Genomic DNA, 24,484 nt, shown 5'->3' on the forward strand with positions numbered 1-24,484 from the left:
CAAAAAAAAAAAAAAAAGAAGAAAAAAAAAAAAAAGAAAAAGTCTTGGGCATGTTGAGAGTGTGTTACAAATGCACTTTAAACACTTTATGTTTGTTTACCTTTTTCTTTTGCTGTTATTGCTTTGCCCCCCCCCCCTCCCCCTTTTTTTCTTTGCCTTTTTTTTTGTTAGAATTTAGTGAGCTTTCTTTTTGCTGCTTGCTTAACTTTTTTTTCTATGGATGAAGAGATTTTTTTTTTTATGCATCTCGCTTTTCCCTTTTTTTCTTTGTTTTTTTTTTATTATTTTCTGTTTCGTCACTTATGCTGTGTGAAGGTTTTGGCCAGGTGCGCGTACAAGCACGGAGGTGTTTGCGGTCTCCGCCAACTACGCTCTACTGTATTTAGCGGCTCTTGGATGCTCTATTTTGTAAGCTCCCATTTGTCACGACCTTCAGTATTAGCAGAAACGCCAGAAAATTTCAACTTGAGCTTAATTTAACACATTTTTGTATATCAAATTATTGATATATCAAACTATTTTATGATCCCTTTTGAATTCAATATATCTGGGTTCGACTATGGTGTAGGCATGGGCGAATAGAGGATTTTGGGTCCGAATCGAATTCGAAGCGAATAGTGATTTTGGTCGAATAATTTCGAATAGAATAGTTCGAATAGTACTAGCAAAAAATACCACAAAATATGTTTAAACTATAGTTTTATATTTGCCCTTATTTGGTATTTGATATACTGTAATTGTTAATTTCAAGTGTATTGAGTTCGGTAGCACGAAACGGTCGGAAGCTTGCGCCACCTGGCCTTAAATCCAAGCCAGAGTAAGTGAAACCCGTTTATATTGAACTTGCAAAAAAAGTCTACCAGTTCGATATAGCGGGTAATTAGATATAAAAGTTTTAATGAACTTGACTCTCAAAAATCCCCTTTCTGCTGAAATATTACACAATGAAGTAGTCTTGCATCTTCTACTGCTTTTTCTTCATTGCATCCGTGATAACGATATTTTTCTACGCTATCGACGGACTCCAAAATTCTTGGGCCGCTGCCTTCTATATTCGCGCATTAGCGCCGAAATATGCCGAGAGCACGGAGCACGTCCAACGGGAGCACCTCCTGCAGAGCGCCGTTTTGCTCTGTAAGTTGGCTTTCCCCTAAAACAGGTGGTGCGCTGGGGGAAGCCAACTAGCAAAGCAAGCTGGCTTTTTTTTCTCTCTCTGGGCGGCCGCGTCAATTTGGAAGAAAAAATAATATTCTCTTTTGCGGAAGGAGCACGGAGCACCGTCTCTCAGCAAAAAATATATTTTATTTTTTTCTGAACAATCAACGCGGCCGCCCAAAGAAAAAAAAAAGTTAGTGTGCTTTGCAAGCTGGCTTTCCCCCAATGCGGCTGCGCGTTGGGGGAAAGCCAGCTTGCAGAGCAAAACGGCGCTCTTGACAGTTCCGATATATCGGTAGCGGCTGCTATTTTTGTTCGATGCAACCATAGTTTTTGTTATATATTATCACTGTAACATTACTGTGCACAACAATTGTTCGATATAAGGAATAATTCGATGTAAACGGGTTCGATATAGTCGGGTTTGACTGTATTTCGAAAGGTCGAATAATTCTATATTGTCGAATAATTCGATATTGTCGAATAATTCGATTTTGTCGAATACTTAAATTCGATTCGAAGCGAATACCGAATAGAACAGAATTCGATTGGCTATTCGTATTAACCGAATATTCGCCCATCCCTACTATGGTGACTAGTAAAGTCAGGGCTTGGGTTTATACCATATCTGCCATGGTGCCTGTTGGCAGTATCAGATGATGCAGAATGGCTCTCCGATGCTAAATCATACCAAGTGTCGTCTGGATATAGACCAAGATAAGCAGACACAGCAGTGTCAATAATGTTACTACTACCTATGTATATTGAGCTGCAAGAACATAACAGTAACTACCCTTTGCTCAAAAGAGCACAATTACTAAATTCAAGAAACCTACAAGGCTTAATTTTTACATCAATAGAAAGTGCATTAAACGCTCTTTCACAACTGCACTAATAATAACATTAGCATTTATCAGGGATGGGCACTATCTCAAATACGTATTTCAAATACTTTGTGTATTTTGTATTTGTATTTAATTACAAATTGGGTAATGTATTTGATGTGTGTATTTAAATACTAAAATGTGGGTATTTCAAATACAATTGCAATTAAACACAATTTTATGGGCAAAAATACACCCTTCAAATTTATTGTCACCGTCCAGAGCAGGAAGAAAGCAATGTTTTGCACCGAATGCAGTGTCTCTCAATCAAGCACAAGCGTTTAGTGACTTTGTGATTACGGTGCTAGTCCAGGGCAAGAATAGTGACAAAATCTATGTTCACAGGCAGACTGGCTAAATAAGTGCCTGTGACAACTTGAGATGTTTTCCAGCCTGATTTCCATCCATATTTTTGCCTGGAACATTCTAAATCTGCAAGTCGTCCAGATTTTCGTAACTGGTGCGAGTAGCAACAATAAAAAATTCTCTAGTTAGTGCTGCGCGTCTTGGTCGTATCAGTTCTTTGTTGGTCTATACCAAAATGTAATCGACAAAAAAAGCTGCTTGAAGCTCTGTACTTTTTTCACCTATTACGTCCAAGCTGATAACATTTTTTTGTGATTATGTCTCTATTACGTTACTACAGCCTCGCACACTAACTCCCGAGTGTGCGATGCAAAATCAAAATGAGATACCCAGAAACCCGTTGCAGGTGCCCTGAAGTCGCTGACGCAAGTTTTGAGGAATGTATTTAGAAAAGTATTTGGAGGAGACCATTTGTATTTGGTTGGTTGAGAACATTTGGTTGTATTTGTACCTTGTACTTAAATGCTTTTTTGGAAATGTAATTAGATTTGTAATTAAATACATTTTTGACAAAGTATTTTGTATTAGTATTTCGATACATATTTGCATGTATCTTGCCCATCCCTGGTATTAATGAAGCAATTTGAATTTTATTGCGCGTAAAGAAGATAGGGCCGGAATCACACCTACGAAAGCACAATGGGCTTTTAAGAAAAAAACAAGAAAACTTGAAAACTCACCTCCTCAATGCAAATATCACAATGTGTTTCTTGTTGTCCACTGTAATCACCTTTGAATAACAATTGGGCTGAAAAGACAAAAGAAGAAAATTAGATAGACACTGAAGCTGGTGAACTTTCAATGATGCAGAAATCAATGACCTAAGGGTCTCTGCAACATTGGCAGGAAGTTACTTTTGCTTCACAATAAAAAAATCTAGCTATGGCATGGTCCCCTAGAACGGTTGTGAAAGCAGGCAGTCCAAAAGCGTGCGAACAGGCCTTTGAAGTAACGAAAAGAAGTCTTACCTCGCAAGAGTGGTTGATGAACCTAGCCGCATTGCCATGCATTGTGGCATCAACAACCTCATGGTCATCAATACGGAACATGTAACAACCGATTCCCTGGAAATAAAGAAACATTGTCAGCACACAGAGCGGGGCAAGCATTTTATGCAACTCGTTACACTTATTTTACGTGTTACTGCTCGCCATATGCGGTACAGCTTTATTATGACGGACCTGGCCGCAACAGACATTTGGATATAAACGACAATTGCAGAAGCCTCGGAGCACATAGAAGTCCACAAGTGCTATTTTGCACATGGTGCCGGACGAGGAGTGTTACCTTGTAATGAGACCACAATTCTGTTGAAAGCTGTTAGTTGCACAAATCAATCCAAAATCACTACCTCCTTTAAGAGTTGATGAGTTTCAGTAAACCAGATTTTGTTGGTAGCCACCACATTTTGCCAGTCTCGCTGCTTACAATAAATTCCACTTGATAATCCACATTCTTTTCCAACCAGTCAAAACATTGGCCACTATTTAAGTCTGTTATAACGAGCTTAGACTAAATATATAAATACTCCCCAGTGCAAAATATCTTTTGACAAAGCTTCGGTAACTTCGAAGTGAGAAAGACAATCAATTTCAGTTCCAGTGACTATAAGCCTCAAATTCATACTTTCTATATGCTCAGTTTTGAGTGTTTCTCTGAAAAAACAGGACCAAAAAATTATAGAAGTACAAAAATAAAGCACTATAAAGCAAGAAGAAGAGTAAAAATGCTCATACTCTCCGTCATGCAAGCATCCTCGACACGCCGAAACATTATTATTGGTGCCAATGAACAAGAGGTTATACCCGGAAAAGAAAGGTGAGAGCTACATAACCAGAAACAAGCTCACCGATCAGTAAGATTCTAGTGTAGGGGTTCTCCAACTCTTACATCTTGAAGAATGCCTCTCTTTACTGAAAGCCTAGAAACTCCTCCCGGGTCTTGGCATTAAAACAATACAGTAAGGCAGAAGCCTACAACTCATGCAAACAATAATGCACGTCCTTGGAACTATTTACCACATAATTATAGATGGTTCAGATCCACTAAGATAAGGCTTAAACTGGGAGAACACTTCACCAAAGGGCAGCCAAGGATATTGAGGAGCTCGTGCGAACCCTGAGGGTTCTTAAGAAAGGGTTCCCAGGAACCCAGTTTGAGAACTTGTGGTCTGGCACTTCTAAGGGACTCCCACCTTGCTCTCGTAGTACTTCTCCCTCTTGTCCGTAAGAGCGGCCCGGATGACCTCCCCGGCGTACTCTATGATCATCTCCCCTCCGTCGATGTTCCGCTTGCAGTAGAGACCCCGCCCGTGAATGCTGGACCTGGGCAAACCGGAAGCAGCAGAGTTACATGCAAGCTTGGCCCGTGCCTCCGGCGTTGCAACGTCGGCGATCAAACAGCCAACACATCAACCGGCCAGAGCGGTTGATGCCCAGCCATTAATGGCTCTGGCCGGTTCATTCGCAGCATCAAAGCGTGACATCATGGCATTTGTCATCTCCTTGTACGATTAACACACACTTCGACGCATTACTGCAAAAGTACACTCACACCGTTCCCTCACTCCTTACACATGAAAAAGGAAGGAAAAATAAAACAAACCGCACTGACTCACAACTCATTTTTATATACGTACTTTGTCTTGTTCATCTACGTCTGGAACTACCGAATTTCCCAAATCACGCACACCCGACTCAGAACTCATTTTTATATACTTTGTCTTCTTCTTCTACGTCTGGAACTACTGAATTTCCTGAAAAACGCGCATTTAACTCCTAGACGCCAAGAATATTTGTTTTTTTTTCAGTCAGGATCAAAGATGGTGTACTAATACAATTTTTATAATTGCTGACGATGAGTTCGGCTTCAATAATTTCCCTAGTTAGTTGATTACTGTGCCTACCTAAAATTGTACAACATGGCAGGTGAACCTCGCACCCACAATCACGGCAGTGTATGCACAGGTGGCCAGAGTTAGCTCTGGTGCTATTGTTTTTGTGTTCTCGGAGCCATTCATTAAGGCATCGTCCAGTCTGCCCTATGTACATTTTCCCGCACAAAAGGGAAAACGAATACACCACTTCCTCTGCACACTCAACTAAGTTTTTCTGATGTTGCTTGGTACAGCTTACCGTTCGGTGGGAATAAGGTCAGTTTACTTCTTTGCACAAGTTGGAAAGCGTATTAGGAGCAGAGAAGACGACGTCGATGTTGAACTTATAGGTGATTTTTTTGATGCTATATAAAAATTCTCTCATAACATTTAAAAAGAAAAATTGATTTATGAAGGTTAAATTAGAGAGGGGGGGGGGGGGGGGGGGCGGCACTGCAATTTGGGTGCTCGCGGAACCCATGAAACCAGCTCGCAGAACCCCTGTATTCCACGGAACCCAGTTTGAGAGCCCCTGGGCGAAACCAATCAAGTGAAGTGAATGTACCGTGACTTGCACTTTTAGTATGTCTGTTTGTGGTTGTACGTGTTCGAGCCTTCGACCGTGCTCTGACCCGAGATGAAAAATCTATACGGTGAGTAGGGAAGCCGTGAAATTCATATTTGTACAATCTTTGTTTCCTTCTACTTCTCTGAATATTAGGGTCGACCAATAATAAAATATTTATTTGTTCGCTTTAAGCTCATCTCGGCACAAATGTGGTGCAATTCTTAGCGAAAATGGCATTTTGGCGCAAGACGTAGCAGACTTTCGTTCATGGCGTAATTTGGCGCAAATGGCGCAGCACTTCCATCACTGAGGTTACGTTAATGACAATTTTTGCATGATACAAGCTTCTTTGTCTGCGAACAAAGCAGGAATGCATCAAGGTGTGCTGTATATGAAAATGTCTTCACGCGCGCTGCCAACTCTCCGGTGTTGTACACGTGCCTCCAAAACTGGAACAAAAGCTCGTTCCTCGTTCCTTGTCAATTTCGCAATGAGTTCCCATTACGATTCCCAGCCACTTGAAAGCAACGCGCTCCTATAACGGTCCTAAGGTTGGAATGTGTCTTTGCGTTAACGTCACATTCGCAGACTTTAACGAAATACTGCGCTCGATAATCTGCAGATGAAAGAAAGCAAGCAGGTGAATATATCCACATAGAATAACTTGTCGAGTCGATACGATCCTGTCTGTTACAGTTCTTTGTTTTCGACTATATCTCGGACACTTCCCATCCCTTGAAGTCGGACGCCGAAACTGAATTTAAATAAAAATGCCAATAATAATAAAAATAAAGGAACGCCATTTTCCCTATTGTTTCCTCATAATGAAAGGAGTTGCTGTTCCACCGGCGCAAGGCAAAACGGCGGCGTTCCCTCCATTCCTTCTAAAAGAAACACGCCTCAGGGACGTTGTTCCTTGGAATGCCGTTCCGTACAACACTAAAACTAAGCAAAAATATTATTTCTTTTAGTTGAAATTTGGTTTTGCAGCCTGCTGTACACCAGGTTGCAGACTGTAGTCTAGAAAACAGGGTAGACTACAGCACACAGACAGCCATACTCATATTCTCCTCAAGAACCATAGTAAAAAAAAAAAATCAAGCTTTTCGCGAAGCATCATTGATTTACTCCTTTATGCGGTTCATTAAGATATATATATGCGGGTAAATTTTAGGTTAGCTCATCATTATTTCATTGGGAGTACATGTTTCAGACGCTAGAAGTCCAGTTTCTTCCCCCAACAACCAAACCTTGTAAGGACTACTTCATGCAGCGTGTGAATAATGTGCAAAAATTTTAGTTCTTTTCGATGTGACGATGAGCACAGGCATGGACACCCCAAGGACGTCAAGCAGAGCAAGTCGTCGCCTAGCGGCTACCCACCTGTAAACGCCGACGGCCTCCTTGGCGGTGTTCTTCAGGTGCCGAAAGCGCATGGCCATGGGCAGGTCGAGGCTGGTCAGGCGTCTCGAAGACTTGTGCAGCACCTCCACTTCCTCCCCGCTCTCGCTGGGGTCGTAGCGGGGTGGGCAGCGGTGGGCAGACGCCAGAAACTTGAACATGTCATGGTCCCCGCGGCTCTCAAACTGCTCCAGCCTCGCGCAGCCCGAAGGGTTCTCTGCCAGCTGTTTGGGAGGGTGCGTGAAACGGGAACTCTTCGACTTCAAAGTTTCCTATATTTTCGCTCACCACGGCCTCAGGTTTTAAACATCATGATTAACTATCACCAGCTCAACACACACACTGTCTTTTCAATATTTATACCAAAGATTGCAAACACGGCGAACTCCTGTTCTACGGCGCGATAAGTATGCGGGAATTTGCTATGAACTCCCGACATGAGTAAGGCAGTAGAATGTGGACGCGGCACATTCGCGCTTCACAGTACGATGTTCACGTAAGAACCTGCTACGAACTCAGATGTCATTGGAACTGATATCGCAAGTGCAATAGGCAGACAAAAAAAAAAAAAAAATTATGAGCCATTCCACTTTGTGAAGGTGAATGACCAGCAAATTTGTTTAGCACACGACACAGACGTGACACAGAATTTTGAACAAAGGTGGAGACACAATTATTGTCTTGATCGGTAATCACCGTGACGAAAGGTATGCGCACACACATGTCGAGGACTATCGCTGCCCCGAGGAGCTGGAGGAAACTAGACGTGCGCGACGAGACCGCCACCCAGCGGAAGAAAAGGGAACTAGGCATGCAAGAGCTTGGAACGACGACAAAGAGAGGGCAGTGCAAGTTTTCACCGAGTTTTTGTCTACGCACACAAAAAAATCTATGGAACCCTAGCCATAAACAGCTTCACTGCAAAATGCGGGAATGAGTTAAGAATTTTCATGTCACGGGGACGGGTACCCTGCAGATTCCAGAAGCTGCAGATTTGCGTGCCACGGTGCGATAAGCCTGAGAAAACCCACAGCGAAAATGCTTGTCACATACCAATACCAGAAATCGCGAGGGTGATTTGATTAAAAAAACTGGATTGGTGATTACTTGGGGGCTGGAGTCTATACGAGACTTTACGATATACGTGATTTAACGTGTGCGGTATTTCGAATGCGAGACACGCGGCCAAACTCAGCGTCACTGTGTAAAAAAAAGAAAAAAAGAAAAAAGGTAGGTACACTATGAATTGATGTTTCAGCACTTCTGACAAAGCCACCTATGCATGTTCTATTTTTGGAGATAAGACACCTACACGCTGTTGACAGGGCAACATGGGTACGGTGGTTTCCTAACATTGGTTCAGAATTACTTAAACGAACACGCCGTAAACGACTGTGGCCAGTAAAGAAGAAGACTCCAAAAAATATAGCTTAAAAAAAAAGCTTTCTCAGCTAGTTTTGGCACAACATTTGCGCTTGTGAGCAGGATGGCGCAGCGAAAATGGATTGGCACACATGGCGCAATTGGCGCAGTGCTTCCGCCCTTTCATCACAAGATGGAAGTACAGTTGAACCTCGATGTAACGAAGTCGGTAAAATTCGCAATTTACTTCGTTACATTGAAATTTCGCTAAATCAAAATTTGACTTTAGCATGCGAAAAAAAAAAAAAAATTCCGAAACATTTTACGGGTATGAAAACTCACCGAAAATGACATTTATTTAGGGGCAAAGTAGTCCGCAAGTTTTGCTTGCGCCTTGTCCGACAGTAGCAGCGGCGTCGGCGGCGTCATACGGCGTTCGAGCGCCCAGAGCGCTTGCACGGCATCTTGCTGCCCATGCGACGCCGTGTACCTCCTCAGTACACCATTGCGTCAAGCACTTCCCGAGTGCTTGTGATCTCGGCAGTTTCTTCAGGATGGCGTCCAAAACGTTTGCTTTCTCATCCAAAAAAAGAACTTTACGTTTCCTTATGGCAGCAAGCACGTGAGTGAACCGCCTGGTTAAAAAATAAAGCTGTTTAGTTTAGGCGGTGCCAATGTTTCCAACCTACACAGCACTCTTGCCCGCACAGTTTACTTGCCCCCTTGCGCCCACAGTGTGCTTGCGCCTTTGCTTTACATCACGCTCGCAAGACGATAATCTGTCTTTTCGGTCTTCTCCTAGATGGCACTGCCCGTGCGGTCGCGCGGTCGCGCCATCACGTCGCTCCCCCGCCGAAGTGGGCTCCCGCGCTACCCGCGGTACAGTGGACTATGATGATCAGTGAATGTCAGTGGTGATGCTGTTATGTCGTGTTAACTTTTTGCTCGGCATTTTCTGGCCAGCCTCGCGGAATCCGCTTTGCCGCATGCCTCGCCGGCGCTACCGGCGCCGCATCCTCGGGCAGCCTAGGAACGTTGGAAGGCCTGTCCCCGTGAAGTAACGTATCAAGCGCTCGCGTTTGCGCATAATTTTTTTTTTTTTTTTTACAATTTTTTTGCGAAGTTGTTTTATAGAGTTGATTTATTTATTGCCTTCTATGGCAATGGCGCTTCGCTATATTGAAATAGCAGCAAAATGGACTTCGTTATATAGGGACTAAAAATACATGGGGTCTATGGGCAAGAAATTATGAAAAATAAAATACTTCGTTAAATCGAGGATTTCGTTACATTGAAGTTCGTTATATCGAGGTTCGACTGTAGTACGACTGTTTCGGCACATTTCCTTTGGGACGAAGCGATACACTGAGATTCTTTGCGACAGTCATATATCTGCCAAGAAATAGAGAAATATGTGACTCTGCTCGCCTGGTTTTGACTCTGTTTGTTGTTAACCCAAGCAGGACCCTATTGTGTGAGAGCTCAATAAAATCTAAGCTCTTTCAAGAGCAACACGCTTGCGTCCTCGGCTTTCCCAGCATTGCACACAACTGAGGTGGAGTGCTATATAAGTCTGCACAAACCACTAAAAACAAAACGGTGGATAATCGTCCTGTGCAAATGTGCTATCGTCGTTCGAGATCTCGTCTAATTGTAATTTGTTGGCGAAAAAAAAAAAAAGCTACTGTACGGCTACTTCACTTTATCCGATATCCACAGTGATACTACGAAAAAGTATTATGAAATATAGTATTCAAAAGTATTTACACTTTACTTTCAAAGAACACTGCATTTATAGAATCTTCCTTCAAGCGCAGTGAGCGACACTGTTAGCACAAAGAAGGTAGTCTTTTCTTAAAAATGAAAATGCTGTAATTTGAACTACTGCATCACGAAAGGTGCTCAGCTGCAGCACTAACCTAAGTGGTAAAGTTCGGTGCCTGCCAATCCCCTTGCGAAGTAAAACACACACACAAAAAAAAGACACTTTCACGCTAACAGTGTCGCGTAGTACACACTGCACACCAGTGTACTCATTATTTTACATGAAGTCAATGACTTCTCAGTTAGGTACTGTGTACTAAACACTGATGAAAACTATACCTTAACAGAGTTCCTCTTGTGAAACTTGAAGCAGTAGTTGACACAGTTGTCTGCACCCCTGAGTTGCTCCGTGAGATACACCACCGTCTTGTGAGTGAGGCCCATCATGGAAAAGCCATCCACATCTGCAAGACAGGTCACACCGTCCAGGCATTCTTACAAAAGTTGGCAGAAGAAACAAGAGAACTCCTAGTTACCCTAGGTGCAGGTCAACAACCAAATCATTCTGAGTTGTAAAAGGATGCCATAAAATTTACAGGCTTCCAAAATACTTGCAGCAAATACCATTTCCTACAATTTACACAGACAAAAATGTCAAGACAGGTTAGTAGATGGTCAACAGGTTGCCAGGAACAAAAAAACAGCAAGATACGAGAGCTGTATAGTCAAAATATGTTGCAGCAATTTTGTCTACAAGACAGTCCTTCTCACGAGCCCTTCCGAAAGCGATTAACATTTTATACCCGCCGTAGTCACCCTTAGAGCGATTATGAACATTCCAAGGTCACCGGCATAGCAGAATGGAGGAAGAAATTAGTGCCGGAGACGGAAATAAAAGGCGAACACTGTCAACGCACCATCTGCTGTTAGGGGTTGGAGGTTGGCAGCTGCACGGGCATCCTGGAGCTTTTCAAACACGTAACGCCACGCCTCTGGAAAAGATGTGAGCAGCTTTTGAAGAAACAACCACATCTTACTCTTGGACGCACTTTAAACATGACAACTGCAAAGCTGCAGGGACAGCACTCAAATTACGTCACACCAATGTGTTACACCCAAATGTCTGTAAACCTGCTTACACTGAAAATGAATGGCAAATAGTGCTCCTAGATACAACATCTCAGTCTCGTCTGAAGGTTTTCGAGCACCCATCAAGAACCTGAAGTATCGTGGCCTCCGCTTTGAGTAGGTTCTGTGTTTTCAGTATGCAGTCACCAACCGATTTTCCGGACTTCGCTGTGACCAAAGAAACATCCGTATAATAGAGCAGTTCGAAAACTCAGTGGATTGGAAAACTTGCCTTTATTACGTCTAAGCAGGCTTAAAACAGCCATCGATAGTGCTTTGCTTCAGGTTACGCCTCCGCTTGCATTTAGCCACTTTCTATTAGCATGAGAATCGCTGCCCAATTTTCTAGCCTTATGGCCGAGTACTTTCCACACCTCTTAGCAACAATTTGCGGCGGCAGAAGAACAGATTGGGCCATAACGTCCAAGCTAGCGTAGTCCGAAAACACGATTCACCAAGACGAGATGGGAGGCACAAGTTCATGACTGCAGAATGGCGAATGGTGAAAACAACAATAATAATAACTCATAGCAAAAAAAAAAAAAAAAAAAAAAAATGTAGCATAGCGCCACCTAGTGGTAGGACTTAGCAGTACTCAAGTAGCACTGCCAAAAAAAAAAAGCCAATTCATGTGCAGACAACATAGGATCTGAAATGCCAGCTGCTTGGTGGTGTTTCCAGCTGATCGCTTGTGACGGTTTTGTCTGAAAAATCAAGCTTTCAGACTTCAAGCTGTACGAAACATTGGTCGTGAATATGCACTATATGCATCGGGTAGGTCACGGTTCCTTTTTTTGGTCCGATATATTCAACAAGTCAGAATTATCGGCGTCCGAAAAATCTGTCGACGACTGTGTACCGATAAACTCTAAAAACAAACCCCCAGTTGGTTTTATCAAAATCGGGGAGAACCAACAAATCACAAATTGGAGCTGTCCTCGAAAAAGAAAAAACAAGCTTCGTAGGAAGAAATCTTTACCCACAGCTTTGCTTACGCCGACCAGGAACACAACCCACACCAAACTCTCGGCAAGGCCTCTGCTTTCTTCAAGAACCGCCACTCTCGTTTCCTTATCGTAACAGTTCCAGAACATTTTCCAAACCTTCGGGTCACCCACATGTTTCCCAGAAGTCCGGGAATCCCATGCCCGTGCCCCATTTTCTTCAACGTAAGCCCTGACAAATGCCAATATCTGGTCTGACACCAAAAACAGAAGTTGTATCTGTAGAAAAAGGAAATTAACCCAGAAAAACAATAACGCCTTCATTCCAAGAAATATAAACCATGCAAATATGAAACCCTATCAAAATCGGTATGCAGGGATGGACAGCGTAGGTTATTCAAATTTAACTGCTCGACGGGCACTCGAAGAACTGTGAAGCCAGAAGGAACGTCGCGTCCCACTGCCCAGATTTGCCACTCGTGTTTAGAGTGCAACGTTTCATCTGCCTACATGGACAAGCTTCGCAGCGACCTTTCTAAATGTGCGACTCCTTCATTTTATCGTACCAAGTAGTGTTTTATTGTAGACCGTACGGAGAACATTATAACTACCACTTTACTCAATGAGGATGTAGTAATTGCATTTATTGGTGGCAAAAAGTACCGGCTCAACCCCGAAATCTAAATGCTACGAGACTGTCTACAAATAGTAATAGCTAGCAAGTTCTACATGACTGCTTAGGAGTACATTGAAATCTTGTTACAACGAATGCCACTTTACAAAAATTTCGAAGATCCCCTTCCAAATGCCTGTACTAGCAATGTAGAAATACTTCAATACTACGAATTTCGAAATAACAAACACTTCATAATAACATACATAATTTATGTGCTCTCATATATGAGCAACACCTCACTACTACGAATTGATAGTGCGAAATTCGGCCACTTCGTGGCATGGGCGCCTCCAACTGCCATCTATCATCGTTGGACACTGGGTATTCATCCATCCGGTTTGACTACATAGCGTATACCCGGCTAGGGTTATTTTTAGATTGCTGCATCCGTTGCATCACCATGCTGCTGCTGTTTTCTTTGTGTCTCAAAGTGAACCCAATCCGAGTTTTGCAAGCGGCAAGAAGAAACGGAAGCAATTTTTGCTACAAGGTTGACATTCTTCGCAAAGTAGATGGCGGCAAGAAGCAAGTCTAGGTTCCCCAAGAACGTGGCATCGCCCCGTCGACTGTCGTAACGATACTGAAAGATTGCGAAAAGATCACTGAATCGGATCACCGACGGTAATGAACCGTTCGTACTGCAGCGCTTGTCTTGCACCTGCTGAAGGGTGATGACAGATTTCTTCAAATAAATGTACAGTGAGAATTTGCATTTTGCATTGCTCTCAGCATGGATACATTCGCTGATGTCCTCATTGCAGAGGTAGGTAAATCGGCAAGCTTTTTCATTATTACGATATTTCAAAATAACGAATTACAATTGGCAGTCCCGTGATATTCATTATACCGAGATTCCATCGTATCACTCAATGCTATAAATGGAAAGCTGGCAAGTTGCCAAAGAGAGCCCTCATCATTTAACGGGCAAGATGCAAAGCGAGTCTACAACAATTCTGGATGTTCTTTCATAAATAAAATTCTTTGAAAATTAACGTTCTTCAAAATGTCCACGTCCCCCGTTCTGTAACTCTAAACAGTCTGACGTACCGTGGACGTCGTGTGAGGAGTGAAGAAACCCGTCCTCGCTGCTGATCTCGTAGACAACGTAGGGCCGGTCGAAGGGGGCCAACCTGTCCCGAGAGTCCCGTGGCAGCGGCAAGTTGACCGTGCTGTGGACGGGCTCCTTGGCCTCCGGTGCGGGCGGCGGAGGCGGGGGCACGGGGTCTGCATCCGCGTCGGCAGGCCAGCCATCTTGCAGGATGCGCTGCGCCGCCTTCTGGAGCAAGGCGAAGATGGACTCGGCCCCCAGGGACCCAGAGTCCCCGCGGGGGCTCGCCTGGGGGCTAGGGCTGAATGGGGGCTGGGGGGGCGGCAGCAAGTCGGGTGAAACGCGCCCGGGCCCACCGAACAGGTCCTCCGCCGTTGAGGAGTCCGGCTCTGGGTAGAGGTCCGGAGAGGTCCTGCTCCTCGGCGGAAGAGAGGGCACCGGGGGAGCCGGGGGCAGCACCGCGGTGGAGCTCACGGCTGGCACGGGGCCCGCCTCGGGCGGATCTCCGGCTGCGACTGCGTGGGGGACATGCTCCGGCAGGACCACGCACTTGGTGCACTGCTGCTGGGACACGAACGAGGAGCGGCTCTGCGTGACCACTGACTTGCCGCCGCCCCTCGATGATTGGACGACCCTGTTGCGCACCACCACCGATTTGGTGCACTGCTTCTGGGCCACCACAGTCTTCTTGCGCTGGTCCGCGACGCAACACGACGTCGTCCGCTGCGTCGACAGCGCTGGATGCGGAGGAGCCGGGCCAGTGTTGCTGGGGACGCCGTTCACCACAGTGGAGCTGGTCATGCTTGCCATTAGGCTGCCGGTGGCGATGCCAGGCCCCACCATGCTGGGGTTGGCCACCAGGCCAGAGCCGGCCACCAGAGGCACCTGGCCGCACACTCCCGCCGGGGGCTGGAGGGCCAGTGGCATCACGGGGGCCTGGCCTCCCAGGCCCCCGATGAAGGCCAGGGGGGTGGTGGCGGGCTGCATGAAGGGCGCTGCCACCAGGGGTAGCGACCCCAGGTAGGCCACCTGCGCCCCCGCCACGCTCAAGGTGGAGACGCAGTTTTCGAGGCGGTAATGATGTCGAGGTATGATGATGGTTCCACCGGGCACCTCGTACACCTCGAATTTGTCGCAGCTCACGCTGGTCATGTTGATGGTCGACGGGTATTGGTTGATCACGGGGATGTTGTAGGCGTAGGGAGAGTAGCTCACCAGCCGGCTCAGGTCCAATGGGGCGGGCTGCGCCACGGGTGGCAGTCCCATGCAGGGGGGAGCTGCCTGCACCACTTGTTGCTGCTGCGGCTGCTGCATTTGACAAGCCCTCACCCTCTGGCAACTCTGTGCACCGGCCACTTTGGGAAGTATTGTCTTGGGGGACGCTGTCGGCCGAGACCGGGCGCGGCTCGGCGTCGCTGCCGTTGCCACTTTCCCCACCGTCCTTCCCGCCGCCCTCCCTTCACACGTGCAGCCACAGCTACTCTGCGGCTGCTTTACAGGTTTCGTACACTTTGGGCTCTGGTTCACACCAACCGCACTGTAGTTTGCACCCCGCGACGCCGGTGGTGGGGGTGCCGTCGCTCCCACACGAGCTTCGGCTGACACTTTGGCACAGTCCCGCCTCTGCTCCTCAGAGAGGGAAGAGGCGTCGACGGCTTTCGCAGAGTCCGCCGCGCCGTTCTGCCGCGTCTGCAGGGGCTGCGCCACCGACGATAGCCGGTCGGGGACCGGGGGCACCCCGTAGTCCCCGCCGCCACCCGCACCGTCGGCGCCAGAGCCACCACAGCCCTTCGCCGGGTCGCACGATCGCGAGATGTTCTCGAGCAGCTCTGCGAAGTCCAGGTGGCTGTCGTTGCCTTGCACGCACTTGGCCAGCTCGTCCAGGATCTTGGCATCCAGGTCGTCCAGGTCGGGACTTGACTGCGAGGGGGCGTCTGTGCCGAAGGCGTCGCTCGAGGACACCGCACCCACCCTGCTACTATCACAGCTCGCCGAGGCGATATCACACGGGGGACCCTCCCTCGGGGGAGAGTAGGGTGGCGGGGCGTAGGGCTCGTCCGCGTGTGCCGTCGTCACGTTGACGCCCCAGTCGTCCTCCTGGGGCGGTGGCCGGGGTGGCCGCACCTCATACGTCCGACACGTGTACACCACTCGCTGCCGGGGGTTCTGCGTGCTCCAGAACAGCCGGCGGCACCTGCGCACGAGACAGCGTGGATGTGAGGCCCGGTTCTGACGAGTGAAGTTTGGTCCGTGTGCATACGCTGTGTGACACAGTTAGCAACATTAGTGCTTTTTTGCACTGTAATTGTGCTAAGTGCTAAGAATGCCGAATTACCTAGGTAGTTGTCCCAGATGAGCATATTCCACTTGTAGTTTCAATGAGTCTTTCATTTGCGAGAGAAGAACAGAAAACAATCCGATGATTGCTTCTTGGTGCGAGGTATTCTTACGAGCTTGGTAGGCTGAGTACGATAGTCATGAGGAAACTGTCGATCATCGAAATGAGATCAACCAGGGTGTCTAGCAGATTATTATTTTGAAATTCCCCGACTTTTCCCGGTTTTCCCTGACAATTTCAGGTGAAATTCCCTGACCACTGTAGAGTCGGTTAAACATATAAGACCATTACAACACAATGTATTGAGCATTGAGCACTGTAAGGTTCATTTTGCACGGGCTTAGTCCAACTTGCATATTCCGAAATATTTGGCTTCGTCTGGTCTGGATTAAACGAGCACTTTCTTGCTGCCGACATTGTCAGTGAAGATGTGCCCATGTTAGTTTTACCCGAAAAACCAAAACAAAAGTTGAAACATGTTACCAACTGAATAATGAAACCGTAACAAAACAGCAAACAGTTAAATATCTTGGCGTCACTCTGTCAGCTGACTGCACCTGGAACGCACACATTAACGACGTTGTTATGAGGGCTGGCAGAGCGCTTGAATTTTTAAAACGAAATTTAAGAAAATCAACTAAATCTATCAAAGAGCTCGCCTATCTATCTTATGTGCGCCCAGTGCTAGAGTACGCCTGCACCGTTTGGGATCCTTCTCAGCAAAACCACATTGTTGCTTTAGAAAGAATTCAGAGTTGTGCCGCTCGTTTCGTTTTGGTGCGGTACGGCCGCTTTGAGAGTGTAACCGACATGATAAAAGAACTGGGATGGTCTACATTGGCATTAAGACGAAGAAATTTGCGCTTGAAGTTTTTATACAACATTTATAACAATAAAACTGGCATTAATAGCTCATTTTACTTATTACCACCAAATTATATCTCAAAAAGAAAAGACCACATTCATAAAATTAGAGAATACCGCACCAGGACGGAATTGGGCAAAAATTCTTTTTTTGTTAAAACAATTAAGGAGTGGAATGCCTTACCCAGTGCGATTGTGTGTGCCGCGAATTCAGAAATGTTTTTTCAGAGTTTATTCGCCCCCTGCGATAATGCCTGATGGCGCTGCAGGACAATGATGAATAAAGAATAAAGAATAAAGAGACCACTTCCGGAAACACTGTGAAAACACGAAGGTCAACCATACACGTCAATAACCGAATGGCAGCATGGCCGCCAGATGCACACTTTCGGATACTTTCAGCTTAAGGCTTGGATTGGGTTCTGCGACTTTTCCATTTTTTACTAAAGCTAGTAGCTCTAACTGGATCTAGCCTAGAGTCGCATCCTCAATCCAATCCAAGCCTTGGACTGGAGTTGTCGGCTGTTTTCTTTGCATCGGGTAGCACATTCTACGTTGGGTGAGCACAGCCCGCGCTCCGCTCTAAGCGGAATTTACTGCCTATTTTTCTGCCCTCAAGTCCTTGCTCAGGGCACTCGATGGCATTTCGGGCTCATTTTCCCTGACTGAGCTCGCTTTTTGACAATATCCCTGACAATTCCCTAAATTTTCCCGGTAATTAAAATTTCCCTGACAGTTCCCAGTTTTCCAGGTCGCTAGACACCCTGTCAACATACATCAAGATTTTAAGATGCCACTATATATGCGAAGTGTGTGTATGCTGTGGAGAATAATGAATGTTAATCACAAAATGGCGGCCATCGTTTCATTTGATGATTGGCAAGGCCACCATTTCATTTATGATTGGCAATGTCACAGCTGCAATTATTAGGCAAAACTGTGGCTTGAAGCTTGCAGTCCAATATCAACTTGCTTGACTTTTTTTTTTTTTTTGTGAGTCAGAATTTAGAATTTTTGACGCACATTTTAGACATTAAAGAGCAGGTGATTATATCAAAATAATCTTCATACATAACAAACCAAAACATATATGATATCACTCCTCATGAGCAATGTTAGCCATTTAAAGATTAACAAAAAATAAATTGCTGTACTACTACTCTTTGCTTGAGGATCGAACAGTGCCTTCAAAGAAACATTAATGCTGTCATCAGTTTCAGTAAGGTCAACATTGCATAAGATAATTCCAATATGACTTCCAAACGTTTTTGCCCCTTCAGAGTGATCAGAAAATTATACTAAAATTAACCCTTCAATAAATATGAATTCTGCCACTGCTACACCAGCCTTTAACAGAGTAACCTCGGCTCACATTTCATCCGTATGTAGGACATCCTGCATATAGACATGCACAATATTGCTCCAGGTGCATTTTCAGAGAGCAGCTAATGTCAAGCACTCTGGAAAACCATGGCAACATAACTTTGAAGAGTTCAAGTAGAAACAATCAAGCTGTTAAAGACACAGCTCACCTGTAGTTGATGGGAACAAGGACATTCTCCAAGTCAGATGCTTCGGTGAGATGTCCCAGGTTTTCAATCGTCATTGATCCTGAAAACAAATTATTATTTTGTTGCGTCCAATTCTCATTAAAAAGTAAATGAAGAATTCAAGAGAGCACAAGCGAGTTCGACGTGTCGACAACTGAAAGTTTCTATGTGGTCAATAGACAAACCACATGCCCACCAATCATTCACCCCTGTGCACATCCAAAATCAGTACATTTTAACTTAAGGGGGAACACTGGTCTTTGAGCTTTTTTTCTTATTCTATGACCAAACGCATTGATACTGCACAAGCTTGCTCAGCTTTTTGTGCTGATTTCATATATCTGGTCACTTTCTCAGTAAGTAGAATTGTCCTCAAGGTAATTAAAACTTGCCTGCCTTTGTTTAGAGGAATGATAGGAAAAAAACTGCTCAACAAAATATTTTTTTTAACACATGGCTAGATACTACAAAGTGTAGAGCATACAATGTTGGAAGTACTTTTTAAGATAAACCCACTATTAATGATTTAGCACACATTAAAGTTCAGTGCTCAATGCATGGCTAACAAGTAATAAAACAAAAAATCAAATAGAAAAATTTCTAAACTTATATTAGAAAATCTGCTCTCAACATTGTATGCTTCACACATTTAGCTACACATTTCAGGAAAGGTTATATTTCTGTCTGCTCTGAATGCTGAGATATCCCTCGTGCAAATTTTCAACAAGTCCAAAAATTGTGCCTTGTGAAAACAATGTTTCAGGGTCAACTTCAATGCACATTCAGCCCAGATAGACATTATTAATCGATTTATAGCCCAAATATTCATCCACGAAATTAGAAGCCTGGTAAATTCAGAAGAACAACAGCCATCGCCATTTTCAAAAGAATTTAGTTTTAGGACGTTTTTGGCTCCGAAGACCCATGTCCCCCCTTAACATCCAGCCATCCATGGCTCTCTATACAAAAAACATTGCAAATAATGAGGTCAAGAAAACAATTATCTTCAAAGATGTCAGGGATGAGTGACGAGGTGTCGACGAACTGAGAAATAGAATTTCAATGCGGCCAAACTTGTGCCCAAAATGGAAGCACAGTAACAGACATCAAGGGCGTCAATGTTGGTGCTGCAGAAGAATCGAACGCTAGCGCAAGACCGTTTGCATGCTGCAGGCTACAGCTTCATTTAAACTGGCTCCGTGCTCGGGACTAGCTGACATACCAAACAGCATGTCTACTAGATAAGTACAGTCGTCGACCGGTTTTTCAGACGCCGATAACTTGGACTTGTTCAATATTGCAGGCCTAAAGGAGGAACCATGACCTACCCAATGGAAATAGTGCATATTCACGACCGATGTATCAGACAGCTTAAGTCAGAAAGTTAGATTTTTCGAACAGAATCGTCGCGAGCGATCAGCGGGAAACACCATCGAGAAGCCGTCACTTTAGATTTTATGTTGGCTGCACATGGATTGGTTTGGCAGCGCAACTTGAGTACTGCTAGGTCCTACTGCTAGGTGACGCTATGCTACGGCTCTTTTTTGTTCTCTAGCTACACGTCATTATCATCATTGTTGCCATTTTGCCTTGTTTACTCGCCATTCTGCAGTCATGGACTCGTGCCTATCTCGTCTCGGTGAGTAATATTTTTGAACTATGTTGGCCTGGACATTGTGGCCCCGCCTGTTCTTCCGCTGCCGCGAAGTGTCGCTAAGAAGCGCGGAAAGTACTCGACCATAACGCTAGAAAAGAAGGCAGCGATTTTCAAGCTAATAGAAGGTGGCCAAACACAAGCAGCAGTGTAACCTGAAGCAAGGCACAATTGACATTTTTTTAAGCCCGCTTAGACGTAATAAAGGCATGTTTTTTAATCTGCTGATTTTTTGGACTGCTTTACTATTTGGACTTTTTTTTGTCTATTGTGAAGTTAAAAATCGGTCAGCAACTGTAGACACGATATATCGCCACTATTTCAATGTTAACTTTGACTGATTTAAATACTGATAACATGCTACCTCAGAAGTTGGGGTCTTTACAAACTCCCCAAAGACACAAGCCTAGTTTCAAGCTTTGGTTTTACACAAGCTTTGAAACATAATGCGAGCCCCAACACGGGTAGTCAGCATGTGGAAGGGGGGGGAAGAAAGTGCCATAGCACCCGTTGACTCAAGCACAAGCTTTTAATAATTATGTCTAAATAAAGAATAAATTGGCAAGTGTTTACTAGAGCTACATATGTAAATAACAAAGATCATGCCAACCAACTGTGGCTAATTTTGCACATTTTGAAAAGCCTGAATCTATTGTCCTCAATCATAGTGATCACAAGATTACTTATTATGCCTAATGTTACCAGAACTTTAGCTAATTGTGAGAAGAGGGTTTGCTCTATGCCCTCCTGCATTAGTGGAAGCAAGATGCCATCACCAAGTACATATTCTATCTGTATCTGTACAAGTGACCAGGCATACAAAACAAGGTAAATTTCTGGGTATAGCATCTCTGATTTTAGGCATGTGCGTACTAGTAGATTTCGAGTTCGAAGCGAATTCAAAGCGAATAGTGGTCTTGGCCAAATATTTCCGAATGAAACATTGAATAGTTTCTCCAAGCCTTCCACTACTGTGCACCGTGCTTAAACGAAAATGCAGCTCAACTTGTGAAAGTTGTTCCCAGCCTTTCACTAGTCCACTTCCAAGCTCGGTTATTTTAATTTAACTGTATCTATAAACTGTGGCATGTAAACGACAAATTTGTTGCAGCTGTCTCAATCCAGGGGTTTTATAAATCTGCTTGCTATATACAAACCTTTTTCCAATTTCAAATTTGACCAAAAAAAGCATGAATGTGGGTTTTCAAGACATCGCCAAGTGACATGTGCTTTCGCTTAATTGCGGCTGGTAAGGCCCGTTCAGTGCACTTCTCACCGAGCACCTGTGCACTCTGGGGAAGCAATACCTGCAGATCAAGAGAGCTCCGTGGGTATTGCCCCGTACTTGGTGAAAAGCGCGTTTGAGGGAGCTCACCCTCTGCAATCAACACCTTGAAAAGTATAAATATTCCAGTCAGTAGCAGTCCCAGACATTGGTCTTAGGGGGGGGGAGGGAATTCCAGATATAGATATATTGGTTCCAGGGGAGGGGCAATAATCCAGGCAGACCATGAGAGACGAAAACGTGGCAGACGGTGCCGAAAGGCAGTTTTATGGGACAGGCTTGGGGTGGGAGGGTAGTAGGCATTTGGTTGGCGGGGGGGGGGGGGGGGGGTCTGCTAAGACGTGACATTGCAGCCGAAATGGTGCTCAGATCTATTTTGTTGACTCAGTAATTGCACCAAAATTCAAATAACTGCTATGTCACCCCCCTTCCCCCTCCATTTCTTCCTAAATCCACCCATGAAGGCACCCAGGCGATTATGCCGGCCATGGCCGCCGTGTCCACATGGTGCTGCCTAATCAAAAAATCCCCTCAAAGTGATGGCTGACATTCACCTCTGAAGAAAGATGACAAAATTAAGAAATCCGTGAGGTGCGGCTGGTGTACATCGTTGAAGTCAACTGGCCCCTTCTGGTAAACAAGAGCGCTCCTACACATATATGGTGTCAGTTGAACATGAAGGAAGGTTACATACAGAGACACAGAAAAGGCAAATGCACTGCTGGACTAGCAACTGTTCAATTAAGATAATCCTTTTCCTTACCTATATTGTATTTCACTCACTCTCTTTCGTTATCTGTATTATGTTTTACTTAACTGATGGACATCTTCCACCTCTTCTACACTTATAATCAAAGACTGCACTATTAAAGGGCAACTCCCATCAATTCCAAAAGTTCTGGGATTACGGGTGATTATCATGTTAAATATACCCATAAATGGGTCTATGTCATTTGTTTTCCGAAAAGTTAAATAGTTTGCTTGCAAACCTCGTTTAAACGAAAATCACAAAGTGAAACCGAAACCTTGCCCATGGCAGGCAACATTGGTCCTGCTTGCCAATTACTGGACATCCCAGGGTATGGAATGAATGAATGAACTTGGAGTTTTCTGGCGCAGCAGCAACATAGGGCCAGGGTATGGAGATGTCGGCTATGTCATCAACGAAAGTGGCAGACGGCGTGACGGCGTTGTTGACCCGGCACAGTTGCACATCGGCAGTGTCGCGTGTCGTCTGCTCTGCTCCTTTTCCGCCCCCCACTCTCTTTTGTAGCGTAAGCTACACTGGCCGAGGTTGAGCAGCTTCGTGTGGCTCCTGGAGTTTCGTGCTGCGCATGCGCGAGGAGCAGTGACAAAACGGGCAGGACTGGTATGGCACCTAGGTCAGTCCCCGATGCACGCGCCGCGCGCATGCACCCGCTCGAGATCATGGCTCGCGCTGTCCGATTGTTGTGGGCGGCAGCTTGGTTGCTTGATACATGACAACACGGCACACACCAGGCCAAACCAACGACGGGCACCTGGCACGCCCCAGCAGAGGACGGAGGATTATTTTGGACCACCTGGGGATCTTTTGACGTGCAACCGAAAGCTCGGTTACATGGCGCCTCCTCCGCAATAAGAAGAGCGGAGAAGCTTAACTTATCGGGTCCCGAAGTAGCCACATACAGTGAAACCCGTTTATAACGAACAGCAGGAAACGCTATGATCAGTTCGATATAGCAAAACCCATTTACAAAACCCAGCTACGACTTTCCCGACGATTAAATATTGATCTTTAAATCGCAGCAGCCACCCAGATCCAGCGGTGAAGCTCTTAACGTTCAGGAGGGATGCAAAATTTCTAGCCTTGCTTTGCAACATCGGTCCGGAGAGCGGCAAGTTCCACGCACGAATGTCCAAAAACCATTGGTACAGCGCTTTTCCCACCTTGTCGTACGCCGGCTTGTGGATGCGCCTGCTCTCCGCGTTTGGCCGTTCACGGGCCTTGTCTCGGATGGCAGACTTGTTTTTAAGAATTGTACTCAGCGTACTTCTCGGGATCTTGTAGGCAGCGGCAACGTCTGATTTCTTTTCGCCGTGCTCCACACAACTGCTGATGTCGACCTTGTTGGAAAGTGGCAGAGCCTGCCACTGCTTCGTCGTCATTTCGGGCGCGGACTAGCTGGCCCGCACAGTGAACAGAAAGTGCAATGGGGACAAAAAAGTTGACAACAAACGACGACTAAATTAACGAGAAGAAAGGAGGGAGGGAGAGAGCTTTGCCTGTGGTTGACGCTTTCAACGGCACGTGACAACGCTATGGAATCTGAAATGCGATAGGTTTATTGCCTCTTGGGGCGTGGCGTGTCAAGCCCCAAGTGAACGCGCAAGGTGAGGAGGGTCAAACTAGAGTGACTTCAAGTTCTCTTCGGCGGGACATGAAGGCCCCCTAGGTCAAACTAAAGTGACTTTAGGTGAAACAGGGCGCAAAGAGAGAGGAGGCGAGAACTTCTCTTTCTTTCTCATATCTTCGCTTCCGCCTTGTAACAACGCGCTAGAAAGATATTTTTTTTAGCTTATCTCCGTTTTTTAATTGCTTTTCTTTGTAAGCAACCGCTTTGCACTTAAAAGATTTTTTTT

The 24,484-nt window shown here is 45.3% G+C and overlaps 1 protein-coding gene across 1 annotated transcript in view; it reads right to left on the reverse strand.

The window, feature by feature from the left end:
* Positions 1–24,484, reverse strand: part of LOC8036101 (histone-lysine N-methyltransferase 2A) — a 76,064-nt gene that overhangs the window by 1,826 nt on the left and 49,754 nt on the right. The window contains exons 26-33 of the mRNA XM_029966914.3: positions 18,906–18,984; positions 14,171–16,365; positions 11,293–11,367; positions 10,715–10,839; positions 7,232–7,473; positions 4,600–4,729; positions 3,374–3,469; positions 3,086–3,153 (exon numbers count right to left, since the gene is read on the reverse strand). Coding sequence (XP_029822774.3) covers positions 3,086–3,153; positions 3,374–3,469; positions 4,600–4,729; positions 7,232–7,473; positions 10,715–10,839; positions 11,293–11,367; positions 14,171–16,365; positions 18,906–18,984 — 3,010 coding nt within the window. The remainder of the gene's footprint in view (positions 1–3,085; positions 3,154–3,373; positions 3,470–4,599; positions 4,730–7,231; positions 7,474–10,714; positions 10,840–11,292; positions 11,368–14,170; positions 16,366–18,905; positions 18,985–24,484) is intronic.

The sequence above is a fragment of the Ixodes scapularis genome, unplaced genomic scaffold (genome assembly GCF_016920785.2).
Source record: "Ixodes scapularis isolate PalLabHiFi unplaced genomic scaffold, ASM1692078v2 PGA_scaffold0__279_contigs__length_252992795, whole genome shotgun sequence".
Classification (NCBI taxonomy): Eukaryota; Metazoa; Arthropoda; class Arachnida; order Ixodida; family Ixodidae; genus Ixodes; species Ixodes scapularis.